Here is a 24,968-nt window from a genome sequence, read left to right on the forward strand (position 1 = left end):
AAAATATTTTTTACAAAACAGTTTACTCACTATTAATAGCTGTTTCAAGGTCCGCCCAGATGTTATTATGTATTTTTCGACATCAGCAGTGCTCCGACAGTCCCCCACTGATTGTTGACATCTATGGTTTATGTGTGCGGTAACTTCCTGCCGCACTACCTTCTGGGTCCCAGCGCAGAGCAGCATCGCGTGGTTTCTGGTGTCTGTCTCCTGCCGCACATATTCCTCCCCCTTAGTTACGCCCCTAAACTCTGCCTCCTTCACCGATAATAAAGCGCCCTGCCTGGTGACGGGGTGTGGCTTAGCACGGTTTGTTGCCGCCTAGCTACCGCCCATCCATGCGCTGTGAATAATTACTTTGGCTGACGGTGACGTCACCGGGCTCCTTGCGAAGCGCTCTGCAGAAAGGGACCCGGTACGTCACTGACTCTTTGAAGAACTGCACTTCCGGCTGAGATTTTGTGAATTGCAAAAGGGGCATCAGAAATGTCTGTTAAAAAGGTAGGACAGGCATGAATGTAATATTTAGGGGACTATTGTACACATACAACAATGTCCCCAATCCTGGACAACCCCTTTAAGCAATGGTCCTTTTCTACTAAAAGTTGCTAAGAAACATTGCTGCCGATACTCCAATTTCTAGCTCTGTTCTTCCAAGGCCATGTTTTCGGTGAAGCAGCCATATCTGCCAATTAAGCCCCTGCACCTCCCACAAACAACATGCTGCTTCTTAATTGAGTTTTCACAGGACATGTTTTTAGTCAAGGATGCGTGTCTTTTTCCAGATGGAACAGAACACTGTCCAGGCTTGTTATCTGCATAAGCACAGCATCTTCAGCCTTCAAATTCAGGAAAATGTGTTAACCACAGAGATCTGCTTACCAGGAAAAACAGTCAGTTCATTTAGCTGTGGTTCTGCAGAAATTCCTCATCTCACATGGATGCAACTCAAGGGCAAATGGGCAATGCACATGGCGCTTTGTATTTTATTTCTTGCTGTGGAGAAGCATTATTCAGTATGGTTTAGCATCCATGTAAATGTGAAGATCTACAAACCTCCCATTCATATTTTCACTAGTTTTAAGGATTGCAGTTTTATGTTCTTTTTAAAAACCTATGCCCAGTCCTTTCGGTTGTGGCAATTTTTGACCTAAATTTATTTTCCTTTACTTCCAAGTGGTACCACAATCATAGTTTTCCCATAACTGAACAATAAACTTCAGCCCCGAGTTGCAGCAATTCAATAAAAAACAACACACACACACTGCATGTTTGCCAACAATAATAGCAACACCAACATAATGGCCCAATGGCAAAATACTTCAAGATGGTGTCATAGCTGGATATCATATCCTATACATGAAATTATATATATATAATAAAGAAAGACACCGCAGCACATCCGTTTGGTGAAAAAAGTGGGACCCTTTATTCACCTGTGCGACGTTTCGGTGCGCTTACTGGGACCATTCTCAAGCAATACACATACATACATACACACACACACATACATACATACATACATACACACAGCAAGGGGTTTTGTCTGGGAAGGCAGGTATTTTCCTCCCAACATGTGCGGCTGGGCTGGTTTCGCGTTAGCCGGCGCATGCGCATTAATTACTGTGATGCCGTACATGGAATGGGCATCGCAGTGCGCATGCGCCGGCCGACAGACTGAGTGCGCAGGCGCGGGATCTCGGCGAAACAAGTAGTAAGTAGATGGGCGGTCAGAGGGAAGCGACAAAAAGGCTGAGCTAGCTGGGCACCTACAAGGGTAACGCCGCCCCTGGGCACTTGTGAGCCCTCATTTGCATATGCTACTAAGTTGTTTTTTGCCAGTTTTATAAGTCCAGGATTGCTCATAAAGGTAACGTTTTTATTAACTCTAAGGCTGCTAGAAAGCTATGGGAAGGGTTAAAAAGGTGAAACTTTGATGACAGACTCCCTTTAAATATGCAGTTGGGCTCAGCAGCTGAGTCTCTGTGTTGGGATCTGGGAGCCTTGTGTCTGGATGAATGTTTGCTACCTGTTTGGCGTGAAAACAGGTTGGTGCTACTATCAGCAAGAACTCTTTGAGGCAGAATTGCCGCATGGTGTGAATTACCACCAACAGCGCAAGGTGACTTTTTGTTTGAATAGGACTGCTTGTTTTGTCACTTGCCTTAGGCCTCATGCACACGACAGTATTTTTTCACGGTCCGCAAAACGGGGTTCCGTTGGTTTTTTCTTCTGTGGGTCTTCCTTGATTTTTGGAGGATCCCCGGACATGAAAAAAAAAGTCGTTTTGGTGTCCGCCTGGCCGTGCGGAGCCAAACGGATCCGTCCTGACTTACAATGCAAGTCAATGTGGACGGATCCGTTTGACGTTGACACAATATGGTGCAATTGCAAACGGATCCGTCCCCCATTGACTTTGAATGTAAAGTCAGGAGTTAATATACCATAGGATCGGAGTTTTCTCCAATCCGATGGTATATTTTAACTTGAAGCGTCTCCATCACCATGGGAACGCCTCTATGTTAGAATATACCATCGGATTTGAGTTAGATTGTGAAACTCATATCCGACAGTATATTCTAACACAGAGGCGTTCCCATAGTGATGGGGACGCTTCAAGTTAGAATATACTGAGAACTGTGTACATGACTGCTCCCTGCTGCCTGGCAGCACCCAATCTTTTACAGGGGGCTGTGATCTGCACAATTAACCCCTCAGGTGCCGCACCTAAAGGGTTAATTGTGCGTATCATAGCCCCCTGTAAGAGATCAAGTGCTGACCCCCTCCCTCCCCAATATTATATTCATTGGTGTGCAGATCACAGCCCCCTGTAAAAGATCGGGTGCTGCCAGGCAGCAGGGGGCAGTCATGTACACAGTTCTCAGTATATTCTAACTTGAAGCGTCCCCATCACTATGGGAACGCCTCTGTGTTAGAATATACTGTCGGATATGAGTTTTCACAAAGTGAAAACTCGTATCTGAAAAAGCTTTTATGCAGACGGATCTGTGATCCGTCTGTGTGAAAGTTGCCAACGGCCACGGATGCCAATCTTGTGTGCATCCGTGTTTTTTCACGGACCCATTGATTTGAATGGGTCCGTGAACCGTTGTCCGTCAAAAAAAAATAAAAAATAGGACCGGTCCTATTTTTTTGACGGACAGGAAACACGGATCACGTCCGCGGATGAACAATGGTGCATTTTCCGAGTTTTCAACGGACCCATTGAAAGTCAATGGGTCCGCAGAAAACAGAACAACGGCCACGGATGCACACAACGGTCGTGTGTATGAGGCCTAAAGTGTGAATAAAACACTGAACTGTTTGAGCCAAAGAACTTTTTTGCCTCGATACTGCATGCGCTAATCCCGTCTACCAGAGCGAGTATATATATATATATATATATATATATTTTCATGTTACAGATCAAATATATCTAGAAAATGAACACTCCTGGCCAAACTGTCCACTCCAACATGAGAAGTCTTAAGTGGAAGTTACACCACAGAGTTAATATAGGAAAATATTAAAGTGACCCCCATGCAGAGTCTGGGTGTGAGACTGTCAGAAGATTCACCTAGATCGACCTATCGAGGAAAGCGACTGTAACCCTGATGGTCCAACCACTTAGTCCACGTCTTCCACTCTCACCTTCTGTCTCTTCACCCCTTCAAGGTTGTAAGAGCTTGCGGGCAGAAGCCTCTCTCCAGTCTGTCATTTATGTCAGTTCATGTTAAAATGTACTTTTTTGTATTATGTTATATATGCAAACTCTTGTGCTGTGTGGAGCACACTGGAATTAAAGTTGCTTTAAAATAAATAATTTGGTAAATTTAATCCAAGTAATTTACCCATTCAGTTTATAAAATCTGCAACAGTTGATGGAACTCATCTAGCCAGTGGTGAACAATCAGCTTTCTTGCCAGGTATAACACTCGGCCAGGCATGATCAGGTTTCAGGTTTTTTTCCGTTATTTTTTTTTTTTTTTTTTTTTTAAGTGTACATATGAATAGAGCCACTCCATGCAACTGCATACCCATATGGTCATATAGATGTTCAACTGAGATATACACACACACACACACACACAGCTGGCCAAAATTGTTGGTACCCTTCCATTAAAGAATGGTCACTGAAATAACTTGAAACTGACAAAAGTAATAAATACAAATTTACTGAAATGAAGAAACTAATGAAAAATCAGACATTGCTTTTGAATTGTGGTTCAACAGAATAATTCATAAAACAAACTGATGAAACTGGCCTGGAAATTTTTTTAATGGTACCCACAATATTTTGTTGCACAATCTTTTGAGGCAATCAATGAGACTTTTGCACCTGTCCACAGGTATTTTGGCCCTCTCCCTGTGAGCCAACTTCTCCAGCTGTCTCAGGTTTAAAGGGTGCCTTCTCAAGACTGCATGTTTCAGCTCCTTCCACAAATGTTGAATAGGATTTAGATCAGGGCTCATAGAAGGCCACTTCAGAATATTCCAGTGCTTTGCTCTTAGCCATTCATGGATGTTTTTAGCTGTGTGTTGGGTCATTATCCTGTTAGAGGACCCATGACCTGCAACTGAGACCAAGCTTTGTGTGCAACACTGAGCAACACGTTTTGCTCCAGAATGTCTTGAGATTTCGTTGTACCCTGCACAGATTCAAGACACGGTGCCAGATGCAGGAAAGCAGCCCCAAAACATAACCGAGCCTCCCCCATGTTTCACATTAGCTACAATGTTATTTTCTTTGCTGATGTGACTTGGCAAAAAGCTCCAGTTTTTTTCTCATCTCTCCAAAGGACATTCTACCAGAAGCTTTGTGGCTTGTCAATATGCATTTGGCAAATTCCAGTCTCACCTTTTCACGATTTTCTTTCAGCAGTGGTTTCCTCCTCGGTTGTCTTCTATTAAGTACACTTTGGCTAAGACACCGATGGATGGTGCGATCTGACACTGATGTCTCTTGACCTTGGCGTTCACTTCTAATATCTTTGGAAGTTGTTCTGGGCTCTTTGGTTACCATTTGTAATCTCAATTTCTTCAATTTGTCATCGATTTTCCTCTTGGGGCCCATGTCCAGGAAGGTTTATAGTCCTGTAGACCTTAAACGTCTAAATAATATGTGCAACTGTAGTAACATTAAGCTGTATGGAGATGGTCTTGTAGGCTTTACCTTAAAAAGTGTTTGTCTATAATTTTCTTTCTAATCCCCTGAGACAATTCTCTCCCTAGCTTTCTTTGGTCCATGTTCAGTGTGGTACCCACCATGGATACCCACAACACAGTGACTACACTTTACCCTTTAAATAGGCAGACTGACTGATTACAAGTTTGAAGACATGTCCCTATGGTCAAATTTTTTTCAATCTTTTCTATGGGGTACCATGATTTTTGTCCAGGCAAGTTTCATTAGTTTGCTTTTAAAAATTACAGTATTTTTCGCCCCATAAGACCGTCCAGCCTGCCTGCATTGTACAGAAGCTGTTAGGATGTACAGTAATATTAGGAGTGAGGGGGCATGTTTAATCACTTTTAATTGACTGAGACATTTTATATTTGTAAACTGCAGCACTGGAGCAGCGGCGGCGGCGGGGGTGGGGGATCTGTGGATAACAGTTTTATGGGGAACATCTGTGGATGGCACATATATAACAGTGCATCATCCCCAGATCCCCCCATAACAGTGCATCATCCCCAGATCCCCCCATAACAGTGCATCATCCCCAGATCCCCCCATAACAGTGCCATCCACAGATCCCCAGTAATAGTGCCATCCACAGACCACCATTAGTTCCAAACCCACCAAAAGCACACCTTTTGGTTAAAAATATTTTTTTCTTATTTTCCTCCCCAAAAACCTAGGTGCGTCTTATGGGCCGGTGCGTCTTATAGGGCGAAAAATACGGTATTCTGTTAACCCAAAATTCAAAAGCAATGGCTGATTCAGTAAATTATTTTTTTTATTTATTTTCCATTACTGTCAGTTTCAAGTTATTTCAGTGACTAGTGTGCATTTTTCCTTTCTTCAACAGATGGATACCAACAATTTTGTCCATGTGTGTACACAAAAGGGATGCTATGTTTATTAGTATTTTGACGTAGAGTAGTCTTGATATAACTGGTGTGCTTTTTATCAATGAATTTCAGCAAGAATTAACGAGCGAAACACAAGGTGACTTTTTGATTTCATCCATTTTGTTATGCAGCAATGAATCTTCATTGCACAGTTTGATACACAATTTAGCTTTCTGGAAGGAAGGAAAATACGGATTCTCTTACAGCCAAATAAATGTTTGGTATTTGTACTACAGTACATAGTATTATACTATTACATTGATTTTCACAGCAGTTGCACATATTAGGAGGGGTCTTATGGTCTTATATTTTCCAGTATTGACATTTATTTTTACTTTTTTAATGTCTATTAATCTTGTATATTTTCAAATTTGTGCGCTAAAGATTTTTTATACTTAGACAGTGATAAGTTTGTCTTCCAGCTGTGACTACCAAGTTATTTGTCCACCATACCTGACTTCTTGAACCCAGGGTCAAGCAGTCCATACACATTAGACCGCTGTCTGTCACAATTCCCACTTACACAAACATGTCGGGTTTCCCCTGCACACAATAGAGCAAATGGCTCAGCCAACTTTAATTTAATATGTATGGCTAATTTTATTATTGAATCCATAGGCAAGGCCCTTATATTTTTCACTGCAACCAGCCTGCTAGCATGAATGACATATCAGGGGTTAAAAATTAAAGTGTCTTTAGTGAATCTCATTTTTAGAGAAAAAAAATAAAATAACTAGTTAGCAATTTTTATTCTTCACAGTCTGCATCTCTTTAGAGATGGAGATCACGTGTATTGCTCTTCAGATCCTTATTAATTGGTATATTCTCCATGGAGATAGCAGGAGGGGAACCTGGATGTAGAAACAGCAGCTGCTTCTATAGTCTTTATCAGAGCTGTTTGATATCTGTAATTAAGACTATTATTACTTTTGCAGAAAAAAGGATATTTTAATCCTTTAAAAACAGATGGGCCAGACACCTTTGTAAGAGAGACAGCCAAAATAGAAGTACTTAAACATTTTGACTCTGTAGCAGCATTAGGCTTCCTTTTTCATCTCATATATATTAGCAGTATGCATACTGGCATCAGCCTTTTTGTGGAAAATTGAAATTGTACCCGCTTTGTATGCCTGTAAATACATTGCCATTCATATCTACCTCAGCCAGTGGTTGGCAGAGCTAGCCTTTTCTGGCATGCTGAGCCAGGAAGTGGAGAGCAATGACGGGATTGGTGAGGGTTGGTACCCAATTATGTTTAAGCCCCTCTGAGCCTACTGCCCCCATTTTATTTGTGCTGAAAAAGCACCTTTAACCCCTTCCAGAAATCTACTGTATATTTACAAAGTCACATGGGAGTGTACGAAGCAGGCTTCTACAAAGCCAGGGATGGGAGATAACACTGATCACAGACGTTTAACCTCAGATGCCATGGTCAGTAGCAGTTTGTCACCCCATTCTCCCCTTAACCTCTCCTAATATGATCAGGGGTGCCGATGGGGTTCTCATTGCAGCCAGGGGCCTTATTGATAGCCCCCAGGACTGCCTTCTTATTACTACTATTAGGGAGCTTAATAGGATACTGTTGACAACTTAAAGACAAAATGTAATTACTTACTGGTAAAAAATAATAATTGTGAATTCGTCATGACGGGTGATGAGCCTCCTCCCACCAGGCAGGGACAAGAAGAATAAATTAGATGCTTCTCCAGCCCCATCTCAGTGTCTTTTTGAAACCGGACAGTCTAGGAGTGTCTGCAGCACCAATACTCAAAACACACACAACCTTATAATTCCATTTAAAAAAAAACTTATACCTTGCTCTGGGAAACTTTGACCAACTACTATCTGGTAGAGGATTCATGAAAAGGAAATAACAGTAAATGTACCTCAATTTTTCCACTTTCATCCTCCACAGCAGCACTTATGCAGAGATTTACCAGATTAGTTAAACTAGGGAGGACCACAGCATGTAGGACCTTTCTACCGAATAAGTCCTGTGCCACATTCACATCAATTCTGCAATTCTTAAAAGATTTGCTCTATGGGAACATCCCCATGTTCAGCCCATGAAACGGATACTGCTATAGTGGAATGCACTTTTAAGCTTTCTGGAGGTTCCTTATCCATAGCTCTGTAAACTTCACAAATTCCTAGTTTTATCCAACGGGCCAGCAAACCTTTGGAGCCCTAACACCTTTCAATGATCAAACTTCAGAACTACCCTATCAACAGAAATTCTGAGAAAGGGCTCATTAATTCTCAAAAGCCTGAACTTCTACTTTATGAGCAGACCTGATGGCTACTAAAAACACCTCTTTAAAGGGCTCATGCACACAAACGTATTTTCTTTCTGTGTCCGTTCCATTTAAAAAAAAAAATGTATTATAAAAAAACTTTATTCTTTGCCGATTCAGACAGATCCACTTGCATATTTCCCCACCTCTCTACTAGTTGTTGAAAAACGACGGTAGCTAGTCTTATTCTGCTCCAGAAATCTGCTTTTATGTTTTGGTTTGCCTTTCAGGTGAATAGCAGAAAGGGACTTGAGATGCCTCTCTGCCCACCAAAAATATTGATTTGAAACTTCCTGAAGAGAGACACTTTATGACCCCTTGACAATTCAGATAGGACACTACCATCATTGTCTGAGCTTATCTGGACATCTCTGCCTACAAGATTTGGAGATAAAGCTGTTAATGCTTCCCAGACTGCAGAGAGCTCTCTGAGATTTGAAGACCTCCTGAACTCAGCTGGAGACTATTCCCCTTAAAGAGAAATGTGAGCCAAATGGGCACCCCAGCCCCAAACATTCGCTTCTGTTGTAACCACCTGAAGATGCCCAACACTCCAAGGAACCTCGCTCTGTAAGTTCTTTGAGGACTCCCACCAACTAGGGATGGTTTTACTGCAGAAAATAAACATTTGATTTTCCAATCGTGTCCCCAGAGGGCAGGATCACCCTCTGAAGAGTTCTGGAATGAAATTGTGCCCATTTGACTGCTGTTATACAAGCCATCATTGGTCCTAAAACAGCCATTGCCTGTTGGACAGGTCACCAGGCACCTGAAACTCGCAACCTGGTTCTGTATTCTTACTCTCTTCTGATGAACAGAATCTAGAAGAATCCCTAAAAAACATTTTCTGAAAAGGATAGGAATTGGATTTTTTCAATTTATCTTCTGTCTCAGCTAGTACGGCATTTGTCTAGAAAACCATGTTTTCCAATGAAGATATCGTATTTCCTAGGATTAGAAGGGAGTTTAGGAGACAATGACAATATTTACCCTTCTCTATAAACAACCAAGGGGGAAAAAAAGGTGATCCCAAAAGGGAAGGACCTGGAACTGAAGGACAGACAGGAATATGAAAATATGCATCCTGAAGGTCTGAAGATGCCACATAGTTCCCTTCAAAGGGAATATTTATATCTTCCTTTGTTCCAACCCATTAAACATCTTATTCTGAATCAATCTCTGAACCTAAAGCTGGCCATACATTTGAAATAATGATTGCCATTGCGACCCACTAAACTGTCCGACCAGGGAGTCAGTTTTTTTTATTTATTTATTAAAAAACAGACTCCCTGGTGCTTGAGCACAATAGCAAGTAATTGGCTGAATTGAGCCGATCATGCCCTCAACATTCAGTTTCGGCTGATGAACGGGCAAAGTTTTCCAGCACGGCAGACGAGAGTCTTCCATCGGCGATCGCAAACACTTGTGGAGGTGGAGGCCGTTTATAGCTCAACATTGGGCACTGGAAGACATTACTAGTTTAGTGAAAATGCAATGGAAGAACTAAATGCAATGGAAGAACTAAAGAACTAAGCCCACTAGCACTTGGGAGGATTGGGGGAGATGTACAGAAAGGGGAAACCTAGGTGGGGTCAGGGAGGTGCAGGATTGACAAGATTCTTGATTGGGAAGTCTTGACAATGCTACACGATTTAAATTCGACCCAAATATCTGTTAATTGTGGATGACTACTGTTAGTTTTGTAATTGATTTAAATGCTTGAAAAAATTTAATAAAAACTTTTCGCCGCTGTTTCAGTTTTCTCAAATCAAAACACAAATTTACAAGTGGTTCAGCATTTCATATGCATGTCTCTGCATAAATATATTTATGTGCCACACTCTCGGTTAAGGACGCCTATTGAGAAACTAGAAAATGCACAGTCCCATCTCTGCAAAGTTGGCAGCCGTACAGAGAGACCCAGCGGTGACACCTTTAATAATAATGACAATCAGCAGATACCATTACTAATTACAATCTTACCCAGATCTGCAGCTTGATTCTTTTGTCATTCCTGTAAATAGTTTTCACTTTGAAGTCTATTCCGACCGTGCTGACAAAAGCTGGGGTGAAAGAGTCGTCTGCATATCGGAAAAGAAAGGAGGTTTTGCCCACGCTGCTGTTCCCAATAATTAAGATCTTGAACATGTAATCAAAGTTCTGGTCGGAGGATTCTTTCTGCCCATAGCGAGAATCTGTAGCTGATGCCATCTGCATGGGAAGAGATACATACTGTACTTGAGGAAGAGGGCAGAAGGCATGATAGGAATATGCAATAGTAACTTGGAGCCTTATTCTAGAAAAAAAACAAAAAACACACACACATACAAACTCTTATTATGAATCTTATTGTCGTAGGCTTCTTTTTTTTTGTTTTAAACATAATGTCAGTATCAGATATGACTGCATCAGGGACACCCATTCTATGCAATGTATGGGGGGGGGGGGGGGGGGGTGATTGGCCATGTATGTACCCAAGAGCCACAACAATATTTACATGGTGTTCAAGTGAGAAGGCACAGGAGAGAAGGTGGTTTTGTTTTATAAGGGTACTGCCATACTGCCATTTAGACTCCACTCACACGTCCGTGGTGTGTTGCGGACCCGCAACACACCCGCCCGGCACCCCTGTAGAAATGCCTATTCTTGTCCACAAGCTGAGGACAGGAATAGGACATGTTCTATCTTTTGCGGAGCATCCATTCTGTCCCCATAGAAAATGAATGGGTCCGCACCCGTTCCGCAAAGTTGCGGAACGAATGCGGACCCATTTGCGGACGTGTGAATGGAGCCTTAGGCCCCTTTCACATGAGCGAGTATTCCGCGCAGATGCGATGCGGGAGGTGAACGCATTGCACCCGCACTGAATACCGACCCATTTCATTTCTATGGGGCTGTTCACATGAGCGGTGATTTTTACGCATCACTTGTGCGTTGCGTGAAAATCGCAGCATGCTCCTCTTTGTGCGTTTTTCACGTAACGCAGGCCCCATAGAAATGAATGGGGTTGCGTGAAAATCGCAAGCAAGTGCGGATGCGGTGCGATTTTCACGCACGGTTGCTAGGAGACGATCGGGATGGAGACCCGATCATTATTTTCCCTTATAACATGGTTATAAGGGAAAACAATAGCATTCTGAATACAGAATGCATAGTAAAACATCGCTGGAGGGGGTTAAAAGAATAAAATAAATAAATTTTACTCGCCTTAATCCACTTGTTCGCGTAGCCCGGCATCTCCTTCTGGCTTCATCTGATCTCTGTGCAGCAACAGGACCTTTGGTGACGGCATTCCGGTCATCACATGATCTTTTACCATGGTGATGGATCATGTGATGACCGGAATGCCGTCACCAAAGGTCCTGTTGCTGCACAGAGATCAGATGAAGCCAGAAGGAGATGCCGGGCCGCGAACAAGTGGACTAAGGTGAGTTTTAAAAAAAATTATTTCTTTTTTTAACCCCTCCAGCGCTGTTTTACTATGCATTCTGTATTCAGAACGCTATTATTTTCCCTTATAACCATGTTATAAAGGAAAATAATACTATTTACAGAACACCGATCCCAAGCCCGAACTTCTGTGAAGAAGTTCGGGTTTGGGTACCAAACACGCGCGATTTTTCTCACGCGAGTGCAAAACACATTACAATGTTTTGCACTCGTGCGGAAAAATCACGGGTGTTCCCGCAACGCACCCGCACATTTTCCCGCAACGCCCGTGTGAAAGAGGCCTTAGAGTAGCAAACCAGCCCATTTGGGGTGGATTTTGCAGAGGAGGAATTAGGTCAGATGCTCAACAGGGGACTTGCTCCATGTTACCATACCCTAAAATGTATTGGTAAAGCACTCTTATTCTTCATAAAGAAGTAGTAAGGATAAAAAAACAAAAAGGAATACCCCTTTAAAAGGGTTGTCTCATTACAGAGACTTAAGGGGATAAGTGTCTAAATGGCAGGGGTCCGATCAATGGGCACCCCCCCCCCCCCAAATGCGCATATGTACTGATGCTCAAATCTATTGACTGCCAGAGATAGGTGGGCGCTTGTACTCACTTATCTTCAACAGTCCCATAAAATTTAATGGAGCAGCAACAGACCCACATGACTGCTGTTCGTTATATTGCTGGAGGTCCCAGGGGCCGGATCCCCGCTGAATAGACACTTTTCCCCTATTCTGTGCATAGGGGATAAGTCTCTGTAATGGGCCAACACATTTGAAGGGATGCCCTATTGTTAAAATCATCCACAAAGTAACCAAGCCCATTAATAAAACACACTAGTCTGAAATAATACTAGAACACAAGATTTCTAAAAACCTGTGTTTTATATACCAGTCTTAAACAGAAAATAAAGTGGAAAATACGCCAAACCTAAGAGATGCACACCTCTTCATAAATTTGGCGGCACTCGGGCTTGCCTTAAGCCAGAAAACAAATCTACGGCTGCTGATCAGGTGTAAATTTGTTCTGCTTTTAAACTGCTTCACCCATGAAAAGTGGATGGGGTGTGAGTAAGTCGTTAATTAAAATGCAAATATGATGTGCCATAATTTGTACCTTTAACACCATAAAACTGCAGCAAATCAAATCATACATCCCCCTATATCTAAATGAAGGCAAATTAGAACACAGCTTAAATTTAAACACCCAGGCCACATTGACCTCAACACAATAGTATACAACCCACAAATGAAGACATAGAACACAGCCTAACAGACAGGATAACTAACATGACAAACATAAAAATTACAACCGAATCTATAGCAAGTGCTTCGGGCCCATTGGGCAGATAATTATTGGGACAAATAAATGTCAGTAACGAACATTCCTACGAATGCTCATTCTGTAAAACTGCCCCATGTAAATGTGCGTACAGAGGGGGATGATTGCTGCATGCAAATACAACCATACCAAGCAGGCAATCAAGAACAAACTGTGTATTTCCAATCCTTGCTTCTGTGCATCGACCCATGTAAATGGGCACTTACAGAGCATTACACCCACCACCAGAAAATAGGGACTGTGTTTAGGATTCTCCTGTGGATATACCAGAAAAACTGCCAAACTACTGAGGACCAAAAGAAAGGAACTCTGAGATGTTCATCTCACAGCAATCAGATCAGTTGCTGGATTACAAGTAGCTGATACACTGTTCCTGCAAAAGGGGCCTCTTCTGCCTATGTCCGCCACTAACTGAACCCCTTAGATTACCAGCAGAGCCACTATGTGTTGTGGAAGAAGCCGAGGAGCTGGCCTCAGCACCGTTTATGGTTTCTAAGAGTCATTAAAAAAAAAAAAAAAAAAAACACAATAATAAGATTTCTTGTCAAATAGTGCGCAACCTGCCATACATACAGACTCCATGCAGATGATGTCCTTTGGATTTTGACTTTGGACCCCAGAGCTGCAAGGCACCAGTAGTAACCACTGAGCCATCCTACTTATTCTACTGCATAAATGTTGACCCCCAACTGTACAATCACACGAAAGTAAAAAAAAAACAGTCATACACCAGATTTATCACATTGGCACATGCACTTTTGTCTGACTCTGTATCACTTATTGTTTGGCTTACCTTGCAACAGAATTGCGTCCCACACCCCCTTGGCGGACAAGGCGCAGTAGATCATTCCGTTTTGCTTACTTATTTTATATACATATGTGTATAAAATTAGATACGCTAAGCTTCAAAAATGTGCCAATTTTTTGGTGCAAATTGCACCAAAATTCAGCTACAGTAACTGTGGGCTGTCACATTCCAGCCTCACACAGCTACTTTCTACAGTATATGTATGTATTGTATTTTTTCGGGACACCATTTTGTGGTACATATAACTAACTTATTACCTTTTGGGGAGAAATAAGGAAAAATGCATCCCTGCCATTGGTTTTTGCACTTAAATTTACGACACGTGTCACTATTAGGGCTCATTCACACGATCGTGGTTTGGTTCCGCATCCGAGCTGCATTTTTTGCGGCTCGGGTGTGGACCCATTCACTTCAATGGTGCCGCAAAAGATGTGGACAGCACTACATTGCTCAGTTCCATTTCCGTTTGCTCAGCATGGTCGAGTGAACAAGCCCTTAATCTGTGGGTCAGTATGGTTGCAGTGATACCAAATATATATCGCTTTTTTTCCTCTTTTTTTTTTTTACTATATTTGCGCAATAATAGTTATGTCGCTGCATTCAAAGAGCTAGAACGCATTTTTACGCTGTATGATCACTTTTTTTTATGTCGTTCACAGGGCAGTTTAAATAACATTATCTTTATTACACAGGTTGCAGCAAGCAAATAAATTCACTTTTTTTGGAAAAAATGTATTATTTTTTTTAAATCAACTTTATTAAGGCTATGTTCACGTCTGCGCTAAAGGTAATCCAGTAGTCTGTTTTAACTTTTTAGTTGCATTAGGAGACATCACTTTTATAATGAACTGGCATACCTTGTATACCAATGCATTATTGCCTATCACTGTACCAGTGTCATGCTATTGGACTGTGCCACACAGCCTAATAGACATGCAGCCATATCAGGCCTGGTACCCAGTGATTGCGTTTGCAGGGGGCCAATGCATAGATTCTGTGGTCGCCATTGCTGTATCAGTCAGTGCTCCGAACTAAAAAAAAATTAAATAAAAATACCCAGGAGCCATTGGTTCCCAAATTAAATTTCTAGTCGCCAATTTAAAATAAATATAATAAAAACTGACTTTGAGGAGGAGGAGGCGAGACGCAGGACACAGTAGTGAGACAGTTCTATTTACAGCATACTGCCTAACAGCACTAGGAAACATAGGAGAATATAGCACCACATACCTCTTACCTCCAGTGACATCTGTCACTCCTCCGTTTGAGCCAGACCACCATGACAAATTCTTTCAGCTGCATATTGCTACAGACATGTTAAGATTTCTCAATTTTCCCAGCTCAACCTTTCTATCCTGGTGTCCCAACAATGTCATCCTGCTGTCCCTCCCAATCCTGTGCCCACTTTGTTTCTACTGCAGTGTAGTATTTGGGGGCACTGAGGAGCAGTGTCCCTATGGTTCCTCCAGAAATTATAATGCCCCCTAGTAATAATATCCACTAAATTGCCCCAGTATTAATAAAACCCTATATTGTGCTCCCAGTAATAATGCCTGTATAGTATCCCCAAAAATAATGTCCCCTAATATGCCCCCTATAATAAAAATGCCCCTACAGTGCCTTCAGCATTAATATCCCCTATTTTACCCCCAGTACAAATGCCATTATAGTGCCCCCAGTATTATTAATGTCCACTATAGTGCCCCTAGTAGTAATGCCCCTGTACAAAAAAAAATCCCGCGATAGTGCCCCAGGAATAAAGTGCCTTCAGTAATGCCCTGGCAATGTCACCTATAGTGCCTCAGTATTAAAAGTCCCCAGTGCCACCAGTAATCGCTCTTTTACTGTCCCTGTATTAAAAATTCCTGTAGAGTGCCCCAATAATGCTGCCAGTTAAGTCCCCCACTGTGACCCCCAGTATTAATGTCCCCCACAGTGCCCCTTCAATAATAAAAGTACCCCCATGGGGCTCTCCCCCTCTCCTCAGTAGTATCCCCTACATTTCTCCCAGTAATGTCCCTTTTTGTGCTCACCCCCCTCTTGAGTAATGTCCTCCAAAGTGCCCCTTCAGTATGATGTCCCCCAATGCCCCCGGAGTGCTCTCTTTTCTGTCAGTAATGAACTCCAAGTCAGCATTAAAAAAAAAGCTCAAAAACTAATTCTCACCTGTGTCCCTGCGCCAGCGTTCACGATGCACGCCCCAACCTCTTCTGGTGTACGGCCTGGGATAGAGGAATTCTGGCAGGCAAAGGCAAGCACATCGCTTCACTATGTTTCGATGCAGTCGGGTGCGATGAGGTCATCATGCATGTATGAGTCGACTGTGATGAAGTCATCACTCACACGCGCGGATATTTACTACCTCATAGGCTTCAGGCCTACTAAGCCTGAGACCTATTAGGGTGATCCATGGCGGGGCAAACTCTAAGCTGCATTGGCAACCATTTTGGCCGCCATCTGGAGCACAGTCACTTACAGCCTGTGAGGCCTGTTCAGTTCCTGCCTGTATGCTATGAGCATAATATAGAGGACTTACCTCTTATGAAACCACCCCTTTGTTCACCACAAAATATGCTGGTAAAGCACAGCCGAATGTTCTCCTATATGTCTAAGCACACCATGAAGGCATTCACTAGGTTGCCCGTGTTCTCTTCCAGGTCAATATGCCCTTCTCATGATAAATTTCGATTCGCTCAAAATTTTGTTTTAATTCAGTACGGACAGCACTAAAATGTATGGACTCCGGCGAGACGAAATGAGTTATACAACTGGACCCTCCGAGTGATGGCTGCCATTGTACAGAATCCTTCAGAAGCACAGGGGTTCTCCAGGCCTGTATCTAAAAGGTCTCTTTCAGCTAACTTGTGGCCAGAAGACACTTTGAGCTATACTTACCTATCCATTGGTCATCAGATCCAGCAAGCTTGGACTGTCTGTGGACTCTTCCTATGGGGGGGGGGGGGGGGGGGGGGGGAGGGGAACTGTGGTGTTGCCCCATATAAAACAAATCAGGTAACAAAATGGCCATTCTGAAAATCCCATACACCAAATTTATAATAAAATATTCCAAGCAAATTGAAGAAAAAAAACCCAAAAAGATAGCAATTATATACTACTACAAAGCCAAAACAAAAATATCTAGGTCAGGGATAAGCAACCACCGGCAATCCAACTATGGGGAAATAAACCTCAGGCCATGTACACTTGCTTTACTGTACTCAAACCTCATATAGAAATGAAAGATGCATGCTGGGAGTTGTAGTTTCCCAACAGCTGGAGCACTGGAGGTTGCTGAACCCTGATGTTGGTGAAAAATAATGTAGTATACCATTTACTGAATGTACAAATGCAATGTCAGAAAAATTTGCTGGGTATCAGAGAACCTTCCAGAAATGGCCCTGCCGTCACAGCTAGGCAAGCACCCAGGTACTTCAAGGGTCACTAATGTCTGGAAACTCTTCCCATGAGTCGCTCTCGAGAACCATAGGCCAAAAAAAATCATCACATTCATTAAATCAATGTAGTCACGTGAAATCTTTAGTTAGCTGAGCAAAGAGGAAAAGGTCAAGAGGTTAGTTGGGCCAGTTATTAGTGCGTAAGACAGAACTTACTCAAGAAATCAGAGACTCCGCCAATAATTCAATATGAGATATGAAGTCTGATTCATTTTTAATGCAAAGGTGTTTGCTCACTGCTTTTAGAGCCCATTTCTGAGACTGGCTATTAGCACATATGCAGACAGGTTTTGGACCTGCAGCTATCAGACTTATGGCATATCCTGTGGACCACAACATAGGGTGGAAGCAATTTGGGGGTGGGATGGAGGATTCCAGCAAATTCTACTTAAGGCCTCATGCACACGACCGTATGCATTTAGCAGTCCGCAAAAAACGGATCCGCAAAAAATACAGATGGCGTCCGTGTGCATTCCGTATTTTGCGGAAAGGAACAGCTGGCCCCTAATAGAACAGTACTATCCTTATGTGTAATGCGGACAATAATAGGACATGTTCCATTTTTTGGTGGAACGGAAATACAGAAACGGAATGCACACGGAGTACCTTTTTTTTCTGGACCCATTGAAATTAATGGTTCCGCATACAGTCCTGAAAAAGAAAAAAACAGAATGGACATGGAAATAAAATACGTTTGTGTGCATGAGGCATAAGGCTGATTCACACAGTCCCTGTGCTGGCCGCGTCTCCTGCACCAACCATGGCTCCCCTGACCAGGACTGACTGCATCGTAGTATTTTATGGTGCAGTCAGTTCCTATCGCATTGTGGGTTTATTGTACTGTACTCACATCATGTCCGTGCACAGTACAATAGCCCTGCAATCAGATAGGAATTGACTGCATCAGAAATCAGTTCGGGTCACGGGGATCCGTGGGCAGTTTAGGAGATGTGGCCAACACACAGACCGTGTTTCACAGACTGACAAGCAAGCAGACGCAAGCATAAAATGCCAGCTGGTTAGCAGCTCATTCCCTCCCCCTCCCCCATGTAAACAGGGATGTGCTGCTGTCAATGTAAAGCGAATGAGTGACAAGTGATCATAGTGACAGTCATTCATCCCTCATGCACTGTCCATCGGTCTGTGGAAAGAATCTTTAAACGAGCACCAATTGACTTTGTCTTATTGTCGATCAGAGGTAGTTATGGCCCGAGACGCATAGAAGGACCCAAAGGGTACAGCCACCCGCCGTGACCAAGCCACGCCCGAGCAATAAAAGCCTGCACAAATTTTACAATATTGTCCTGGAGTCGTCGTATGCGGTCTCGTGTGGTATTCCTCGTACATTACTGTGTCGGCATCACACAACCATCTGTGAACCAAATAATGTTCTAGAGGGTATATGGAAGGGAAAGGGTACTGTACTTGTCACCCATGGGACTATCTATACACATCTAAAATACAAGAAACGAAGAAGATGGTGGAAACGCAAGTCCAGGACCTCTCCAGAAGCATTACTGCAGAGGAGGAGGGACAACGGGCACTGGCAAATTAAAATTCTGTGCGATTTCCAGGAGAACACATAGCAAAAGCCGCAGGAGCCGGAGAAAACGAGCCCTGCAATAATCCAGAATAAAGGGGTGGCCTGTCTTCTGATGGAGCTGGCCAGGGCACCTTAATACCAGGTGGGCGCTATCAAATAGATGCAGAAACCGCTATATATACACACACACATAAAGGAGTAATCCACATATCTGCATTCAGAATGCACTTATTGTATATATATTATATGTTATTTGTGTGTCCACAGAGGAAACGACACATCGGCCAGAAGTGCAATCACTGGGTATACTACATGCGGTGTGTGCCAGTGTCTGATACTGAAGGTCAAGCATTATCTTAACACAAGGCTATTTAAAGGAACAACCCACAAATGCAGAAGTGCTGATGGCATCATTCATTAGGTGACCTGCCACTTAGAGTAGATGCCATATAGCAAATCCGGCCAGAGACAGAAAATCGGAAATTGATTCCAACACTTCTTCCCCCTCCCCCATACTGGGTAAAATAGGCTAGCAAAATACACAGCGCTCAATGAAGAGCATCAATTATTCAGTGCCTTTACTTTGACACCTATGTGTAAAGATAGCAGGGAGGATATCGCATATCGTACATGGGCTTTATGGCAGGCACCATTAGCACGCTGATTAGGGAAGCAGCAATGTCTCCCTCACAGTAAGCACAAGGCGCTTTCTGGAGCTGCCATATGCCTAGGTGATGGCACTGGATGCCGCAGCATCCTCCTATGACAAATGAAGGTGACATGCTCCACAGGCACAAGGCAAGCATCACCGCAGCGCGCCCTCACTTCTCTCCCGGGCTACGCCGCCCCGGGGCTCCCGTCTGCCGCCGACAATAGGCGCAGTCCTCTTACCTCTCTTTATGTAGCTCGGGTCTTATTGCACCAATGCAGCAGCTCTCTCCCTGCACCTGCAGAGCACACGCTGACGTCAGAAGATTGACAGCCGCAAAATGGCGCTGGGCGTGGCTTCAGCGCAGCTCCTCCGTCCCCTCTGTGAAAAATGAATGATTTCATTGGCAATCAAGGGTAACCAATCAGAAGGCGCCGTCTGTGTTGATAATTAGAAGGGGGGAGGGACGGTTGCCTAGGTGAAGGGGATGGTGAGCCCGCCCCTTGTGCGTCCATGCCGGGAGATGGTGAATTATTGAAGAAGAAGGCTGACATGGCTGTCACATCGGTGTCCTTACTGAGCCGCGGCCATTGAAGGGACTGCTCAGCGCCAAATGTCATGTGTCGCAGGCTGATAGACCTGACATTATAGCAAGACTCCTGTCCTCACAAGCAACCCCGCCCTCCATTCTAATGGTAGAATGCAGTGAGGACAGGGGCCCTCTGCAGTCTTCTGGAGATATGTCCCCATAGCTTCTGTAGGTGTCAGCATTCCTGGGGGGACAGTCAAGGGCGCCCCTCATGTACCGGCCACTAGGTAGTTCTCTGGATGAGGGATAGGCAGAAAATATGGCTCAAAATGGAAGACTCGCCATAGCAGCAGCTCCCAGTTTGTATTTAGTTTGGTCACTGTGCTTTTAGAAACATGTTTTTGCTTCAATGCATCTACAATACAGACGTCTATGTGGTGGTATAGATGGCACAATCATTTGTAGATACCAGAGTAGGAGAAAAAAAAACTGCCGTTCTTGTGACTAGCTATAAAATCATTGATGCCTTTCCCAGACCTTGTGCAGCATAGTGGTCATTAGGCTACTCCCTCCACTCCTTGCGGTGTATGGCTTCATTCGCAAGTGGAAGAGCTGGTGTGTGGTGTCTCCTTTTGGTGTTCCTGCTCTTTCTTCTACTTCAGGTGTTAAAGGGAGTCTGTCACCAGATTGTGACCTTATAGACCGCTTACATAGCGCTCTAGCATAGCAGTCTATGATGCTAATGGTACCTTTGATGTTTTCTTGTGAAGTTCCCCCAAGGCAAAAACTGACTTTTATTCATATGTAAATTAGGGCTCGCAAGTGCCCAGGGCGGCGTTCACCTCGTTGGTGCCCAGGCTGTTCTGCCTCTTTTCGTCATATCCCAGCCTCTGCTCGCCCCTCCTTTGCGTCCTCCTTCTCTGCAGCGAGATCCCGCGCCTGCACTATCCATTGCTTGGCCGGGGCATGCGCACTGCGATGCCCATTGTGCCCCGGCCAAGCAATGGATAGCACAGGCGCGGGATCTCGCTGCAGAGAAGGAGGACGCAAAGGAGGGGCGGGCAGAGGAAGAGGCTGGGGCGGGGATATGACGAAAAGAGGCAGAACAGCCTAAGCACCAACGAGGTGAACGCCGCCCTGGGCACTTGTGAGCCCTAATTTACATATGAATAAAAGTCTGTTTTTGCCTTGGGGGAACTTCACAAGAAAACATCAAAGGTACCATTAGAATCATAGACTGCTATGCTAGAGCGCTATGTAAGCGGTGTGTAAGGTCACAATCTGGTGACAGACTCCCTTTAAGTGTCTCATTCCTTTGTATTTGTTTTGTGTTGTTTCCCCTGCCTTCTGGTATCTGGTCTGAGTCAAGATCCCTGTTCCATCAGCTTAAGGAACGGGTCGTCTTTGGGCCCTATCACTACCTCAGGGCATTACAGGTTAGTCAGGCTTTAGGTTCCAGTAAATGAATGGTCCTACCACTGAGGTCCGTTCATTCGGTTAGCAGTCAGTGCTAAGGTTAGGATTCATTAGGTGGTGAGCCTTTTCCTCTCCCTAGCTTCTAGGCCAGATACCTTCCCCCCCCCCCCCCCCACCTTTTGTGTTTGGTGTGGTGTTCCCTCCCACACCTCGTCGTGACACAGAGTGTGGAGGTGGCAGCAGCATCAGGAGTAGGCCACAGGGTGGCACAATGATAGTGTGGAGGTGGCAGCATCAGGAGGCCACAGAGTGGTACAATGACAGAGTGTGGAGGCAAGGTGACATACACTCACCTAAAGAATTATTAGGAACACCATACTAATACGGTGTTGGACCCCCTTTTGCCTTCAGAACTGCCTTAATTCTACATGGCATTGATTCAACAAGGTGCTGATAGCATTCTTTAGAAATGTTGGCCCATATTGATAGGATACCATCTTGCAGTTGATGGAGATTTGAGGGATGCACATCCAGGGCACGAAGCTCCCGTTCCACCACATCCCAAAGATGCTCTATTGGGTTGAGATCTGGTGACTGGGGGCCATTTTAGTACAGTGAACTCATTGTCATGTTCAAGAAACCAATTTGAAATGATTCGAGCTTTGTGACATGGTGCATTATCCTGCTGGAAGTAGCCATCAGAGGATGGATACATGTTCTCATTCTGTTTACGCCAAATTCGGACTCTACCATTTGAATGTCTCAACAGAAATCGAGACTCAGCAGACCAGGCAACATTTTTCCAGTCTTCAACAGTCCAATTTTGGTGAGCTCGTGCAAATTGTAGCCTCTTTTTCCTATTTGTAGTGGAGATGAGTGGTACCCGGTGGGGTCTTCTGCTGTTGTAGCCCATCCGCTTCAAGGTTGTGCGTGTTGTGGCTTTACAAATGCTTTGCTGCATACCTCGGTTGTAACGAGTGGTTATTTCAGTCAACGTTGCTCTTCTATCAGCTTGAATCAGTCGGCCCATTCTCCTCTGACCTCTAGCATCCACAAGGCATTTTTGCCCACAGGACTGCCGCATACTGGATGTTTTTCCCTTTTCACACCGTTCTTTGTAAACCCTAGAAATGGTTGTGCGTGAAAATCCCGGTAACTGAGCAGATTGTGAAATACTCAGACCGGCCCGTCTGGCACCAACAACCATGCCAGAGAGGGAGTGCGTGCTGTGCGGCGCAGGCTGAGTTCACGTCACGCTACGCTACGCCACATCTGAGTACCCTGCGCGCCTGGCCGCCTGCTAGCTGGTGATGGTAAGGTGAGGGCATATAAAAAAAGAAGTATGTACCCACCCCTGTCCCACAGTGTTACGAATCCTCTGTTGTCCCCTGTATTACCCTGATACCCCTCAGTTATATAATATATCTGAGGGGTATCAGGGTAAATTATACAGGGGGTAATATAACTAGGGGTATCAGGGTACATGAGGGGTAATATAACTGAGGAGGGCTAGGCTACTATCAGACATTATACAGGGGTAATATAACTTATCTTACCCCTCACCCCTGTATTATGTCCCTGATAGCCCTCCTCACTTATATTACCCCTGTATAATGTACCCTGATAGATACCCCTTAGTTATAATACCCCTGTATAATGTACCCTGATACCCCTCAGTTATATAATATAACTGAGGGGTATCAGGTTAAATTATACAGGGCGGGGTAATATAACTAAGGGGTATCAGTGTACATTATTATACAGGGGTAATATAACTAAGGGGTATCAGGGGACATTATTATACAGGGGTAATATAACTTAGGAGGGCTATCAGGGGACATTATACAGAGGTAATATAACTTATATTACCCCTGTATAATGTCCTTGATAGCCCTCCTCAGTTATATTACCCCTGTATAGTGTACCCTGATACCCCTTAGTTATATTACCCCCTGTATAATGTACCCTGATACCCCTTAGTTATATTACCCCCTGTATAATGTACCCTGATACCCCTCAGTTATATAATATAACTGAGGGGTATCAGGTTAAAATATACAGGGCGGGGTAATATAACTAAGGGGTATCAGTGTACATTATTATACAGGGGTAATATAACTAAGGGGTATCAGGGGACATTATTATACAGGGGTAATATAACTTATATTACCCCTGTATAGTGTACCCTGATACCCCTTAGTTATATTACCCCCTGTATAATTTACCTGATACCCCTCAGTTATAATACCCCTGTATAATGTCCCCCATAACAGTGTGTGTTATCCACAGGTCCCCCATAACAATGTGTCATCCACAGATCCCCCAAATTATTTTAAAAACCTGCTGTTTCTCTAGATGACCTTATGTTTATGGTAGTGGTAATAGAGTCTCAATGGTCTATAAAAGCAGCTACACTATTTTTACAGACCTTTGAGACTCTATTAACACTACTATTAACTATTAACATAAGGTCATCTAGACGAAAAAGCAGGTTTTTAAAATTCTTATTTTTCCCATTTAGGTGTTAGAGCAATCTAATTAAAGTTATGTTTTAACACCTAAAGAGAAAGAAAAAATAAATAAAAACCTACGGTTTCTCTAGATGACCTTATGTTGATAGTAGTGTTAATAGAGTTTCAATGCTTTGTAAAAAATAGTGTAGCTGCTTTTATAGACCCTTGAGACTCTATTACCACTACTATCAACATAAGGTCATCTAGAGAAACAGCAGCTTTTTTTTTAATTATTTTTTTCCTTTAGGTATTAAAGCAATCAAATGAAAGTTATGTTTTAACATAAGGGTCAGAAACTGGGTTTTGTTTAGCCTCTTGGTTATTAGTTTTTCTATGTAAGTTCTCTGGAACAAAGATTTTTTTTCCCTGTATGGGTTATATATGGAGAGCAATGTCCAGTGATAACAGAGAGGACTATACTGTATATTGTACGGGATGGTGCAGGGGTTATACTGTATTGTATGGGATGGCGCAGAGGTTTGTATGCTCTTTGAAGTGACAATTATCTTAGGTTTTCCTATCGCCCACATTTGATGGCGCTGTGCCCAGCTCTGAGCCGACCCCGCTCAGCAGCTGCGAAGGCTTAGAGGGAACACTGCCCACTGCGCCACCAATGTTTATTATACTGGGGGGGGGGCGCACTGCGCCACCAATGTTTATTATATTGGGGGGGCGCACTGCGCACAGCGACGGGTTAGGGAAATTTCACAGCAGAGTGCGCATGCGCTGGGAGCCTCGCCGGCGGTTAGGGTAGGGAAAAATTATGGGCCAGTGCACAGGTGCGGTGATCGGATGGATGTTCTCAGCTGGACACCGGCCGACACTGCGCATGCGCTGGGAGCCTCACCAGCGGTTAGGGTAGGGAAAAAGCACTGGCCCGTACGTAATTTTTCCCTTCCATAACCG

The 24,968-nt window shown here is 43.6% G+C and overlaps 1 protein-coding gene across 2 annotated transcripts in view; it reads right to left on the reverse strand.

Annotated features, from left to right (window-relative positions):
* RAB3A (RAB3A, member RAS oncogene family) overlaps positions 1-19,967 on the reverse strand; it is a 53,622-nt gene extending 33,655 nt beyond the window's left edge. The window contains exons 1-2 of one of the 2 annotated variants that reach the window (XM_040417816.1): positions 19,847-19,967; positions 10,353-10,580 (exon numbers count right to left, since the gene is read on the reverse strand). In XM_040417816.1, coding sequence (XP_040273750.1) covers positions 10,353-10,580 — 228 coding nt within the window. In that variant the 5' untranslated portion in view covers positions 19,847-19,967. Of the gene's footprint in view, positions 1-10,352; positions 10,587-19,846 lie in introns of those variants that run through there. The other variant, XM_040417814.1, reaches the window with a different exon arrangement.
* Positions 19,968-24,968: the final 5,001 nt, after the last annotated feature.

Source organism: Bufo bufo, chromosome 2 (assembly GCF_905171765.1).
Source record: "Bufo bufo chromosome 2, aBufBuf1.1, whole genome shotgun sequence".
Classification (NCBI taxonomy): domain Eukaryota; kingdom Metazoa; phylum Chordata; class Amphibia; order Anura; family Bufonidae; genus Bufo; species Bufo bufo.